Source organism: Cebus imitator, unplaced genomic scaffold (genome assembly GCF_001604975.1).
Source record: "Cebus imitator isolate Cc_AM_T3 unplaced genomic scaffold, Cebus_imitator-1.0 Scaffold217, whole genome shotgun sequence".
In the NCBI taxonomy this organism is placed as follows: domain Eukaryota; kingdom Metazoa; phylum Chordata; class Mammalia; order Primates; family Cebidae; genus Cebus; species Cebus imitator.
In genome coordinates, this window is record NW_016107532.1 from 2319917 (window position 1) to 2323342 (window position 3426).

At 41.2% G+C, this 3426-nt stretch overlaps 1 protein-coding gene across 7 annotated transcripts in view; it reads left to right on the forward strand.

Moving 5' to 3' along the window:
• The window catches only part of KANSL1 (KAT8 regulatory NSL complex subunit 1), a 215256-nt gene that overhangs the window by 192961 nt on the left and 18869 nt on the right, over positions 1 to 3426 (forward strand). For all 7 annotated transcript variants that reach the window (XM_017549282.2, XM_017549285.2, XM_037745984.1 and 4 more), the window contains one exon: positions 1373 to 1544. In XM_017549282.2, coding sequence (XP_017404771.1) covers positions 1373 to 1544 — 172 coding nt within the window. The remainder of the gene's footprint in view (positions 1 to 1372; positions 1545 to 3426) is intronic.

Sequence of the window (3426 nt, forward strand, 5' to 3'; positions counted from 1 at the left end):
TACAAATCCATAAAAGACTTTCGATATGTCTTTGCTGAAAATAAATAGAGCTCTAGTTAAATGTTAACAGTTTTTGCGGGTAGAGTTTTGATGCTTTTTGTCTTTGTTCTGCTACTGAGCTTGCTCCTAGGATCCCTTCTTACAGTGCCATTCAACATGCAAGTTTTTTCTTCCAGGGCGGTGTGTCCCGGTGACTCTATGAGTTAGGCTTTGGCAAATGCCAGACTTGTTTATCCTAACACTAGAATGTAGGGATCCTGCATTCAGCATGACATGAAGTTTTCTCAAAGCATATTGTAAACGTTCAGGTTTTTTACAGAATTCAATCTTTTGAAGACTTAAATTAGTTCATCCTTAACTCTGGACTTAGCTGGATATCAATTATTCTGCCCACGTATGCACAAAGGAAGTTTAATGGAAATAATTGCTGTCCCTTTGGAATTAATCTCACATGAAGACTATGAAATTGAGCACTTGCTATACAAAATGTGCTTTTATTACTTAGGTATGAGCTTTATAACGGATTTTAGGCCAGGTTAAAGAGTAATTAATAAGTTACTTATAAGCTAGAAGCTTCAGGGAAGCTTGCCACCTTGCTTGAGACCACCTGAAAGTCTTTTGAAGAGGAGGTGTGAAAAGAAGGGAAGAGGTGTGGTTGGTAATTGAAGGCTCCCAGGTGGATAAAGTTGCTGAAGACAGCAGGTCATGTCCCACCCTAGGAATCAGGAGCCAACTATTCACCTTAGCAGACCATCCAGGTCACGAAATCATGCAGATTTTTTAAGTGTTCTCAGAAACCACAGTTTTAGTATCTTTTTAAACTGTCAGAAGTTTGATACCTAGCTAAGCATTTAGAGCTTTAAGTAGTTAGATTTCATCAATGAAAAAGAAGCAAGTGTCCTTACTCACTTTGAAGGTCAGGGTTTTTTTTGTTTTGTTTTTTTTTTGAGACGGAGTTTCGCTCTTGTTACCCACGCTGGAGTGCAATGGCACGATCTCGACTCACCACAACCTCCACCTCCTGGGTTTAAGCAATTCTGCCTCAGCCTCCCGAGTAGCTAGGACTACGGGCGCATGCCACCACATCCAGCTAATTTTTATATTTTTAGTAGAGACGGGGTTTCACCATGTTGACCAGGATGGTCTCGATCTCTTGACCTCGTGATCCACCTGCCTCGGCCTCCCAAAGTGCTGGTATTATAGGCATGAGCCACCGCGTCCGGCCGGAAATCTTTTAACAAACTAATCAAACATCCTTTTAGTAGTGTCATACAAGTATCGAGAAAGGTCTTCTCAATCTTTGGGATAACAAACAGGGAGCTGGTTTTTTATCAGATGTTGAATTGTCAGTTTTGTTTGGCTTTTTTCACAGGTTCACCGGAACAGCACAATCCGCTCTGGCTGTGATGTGAATCCCTCCTGTGCACTGTGTGGTTCAGGCAGCATCAACACCATGCCTCCTGAAATTCACTATGAAGCTCCTCTGTTGGAACGTCTTTCCCAGTTGGACTCTTGTGTTCACCCTGTCCTGGCATTTCCAGATGGTAAGAAAGACCCCAGACTAGAAAGTCTAATGAAAGAAACTTGAGAAAACTCTAGGTGAAAGAAAATCAGGGAAGGTCCAGTTGCAGCTCAGATACTTTCATGGTAAAACTTTCTGTCAACCAAGTCTTCTCTTAGAATTTTGCAAAAAGACTGCAACAGATCCACCAAACCAAAAAGTGCCACTAAAAGATTGCAAATTAATATGAGATTTCCTTCTAACTGCTCAAGTAACTAGGAGGGGTCTGGGCTCAGTTGCCTCTAGTCACAGTAATCTCGTCCATAATACCCTTAGTATATCTTTAAAAATATTTTGCCTGGGCTGGGCATGGTTGCTCATGCCTATAATCCCAGCACTTTGGGAGGCTAAGGCAGGTGTATCACCTGAGGTCAGGTGTTCTAGACAAGCCTGACCAACATGGTGAAACCTGTGTCTCTACTAAGTAAAAAAAATTAGCCGGTCATAGTTGTTCATGCCTGTAATCCCAGCTACTTGGGAGGCTGAGGCAGGAGAATCACGTGAACCCTTTAGGCAGAGGTTGCAGTGAGTTGAGATTGCGCCGTTGCTCCCCAGCCTGGATGACAGTGATACTCTGTCTCAAAAAACAAAAATGTTTTGTCTGTGTGTGCCATGATATAAAATAGGATGGGCAGCATTGTTCTAGGAGAATATTTCCATACTGGCATTTATGTGGTAACATGATAGCTTTGCAGGGTGTAGATAATCACAAATCTTCATTGTTAGCTTGTACTGTCTTTCTAAAGTTTGCCTACCTGTTAAATCTGTGTGTCTGACAGCCTTCCTTTCCCACCTCCCTTCCCATACCTGCACCTCTCCCACTTGACAAAAGTAGAGCATTTCTCTTGGCCATATTGAGTCTCACCATGGGTCTTGCCCCGGAGTACAAAAATGTTGAGGCCAGGTGTGGCGGCCCATGCCTATAACCCCATCACTTTGGGAGGCCGAGGCAGGCAGATCACTTGAGGTCAGGAGTTCAAGACGAGCCTGGCCAACATGGTGAAACCCTGTCTCCGCTAAAAATATAAAAATTAGCCAGGTATGGTGGCACATGTCTGTAATCTCAGTTACTTGGGAGGCTGAGGCAGGAGAATCGCTTGAACCTGGGAGGCAGAGGTCGCAGTGAGCTGAGATCATGCCACTGCACTCCAGCCTGGGTGACAGAGCGAGACTGTTAAAAAAAAAAATCCTTGATTTTTAAAATCCAGTTCTCAGTGCCTGAAGGAGAATCTCCCAGGTATTAAGTAAAAAAGTTTTGCATTTAAAAAATGAAGGTAGAGATAATCTCACTTGGTAGAGTTCTGTCAACCAAATCTTCTCTTAGAATTTTGCAAAAAGACTGCAACAGATCTACCAAACCAGAGGGTGCCACTAAAAGATTGCAACTAGGAGATTTCCCCCTAACTATTCAAGTGGCTAGGATGGGTTTGTGCTCAGTTGCACGGTTCTGTTTCTTATCTGTCTTAGAATAAATATTAAGAGAGTTAATAAAGTCTGATTAGCTAAATAACTTTAAAAGATTTTTTTTTCAATTAATGAAGCTAAATATATTTACATGCCAAAATTTTGATAAAAGTCCTTTTGAAGCTTATGTAATATTCAAGGAAATATAATCTTTACAACCATCTGAACTTGATTTTTTTTTAATTGCATTTCAAATAGGGGCTGCATGAGCAAAAACATTTTGAAACCACTATTCTAAATGGACTATAAGAAGCCAGATGTTAATCTTTCATAATCTGTATTGGTTTCATTGAGTTTTCACATAATCTCATTATCTTTTCCCAACCTACAGAAAGTAGGAATTTCCTCCCAAATCACTCGATTTGGTGGTGTGTGTTTGGTTGGGTTTTTTTTTTTTTTTT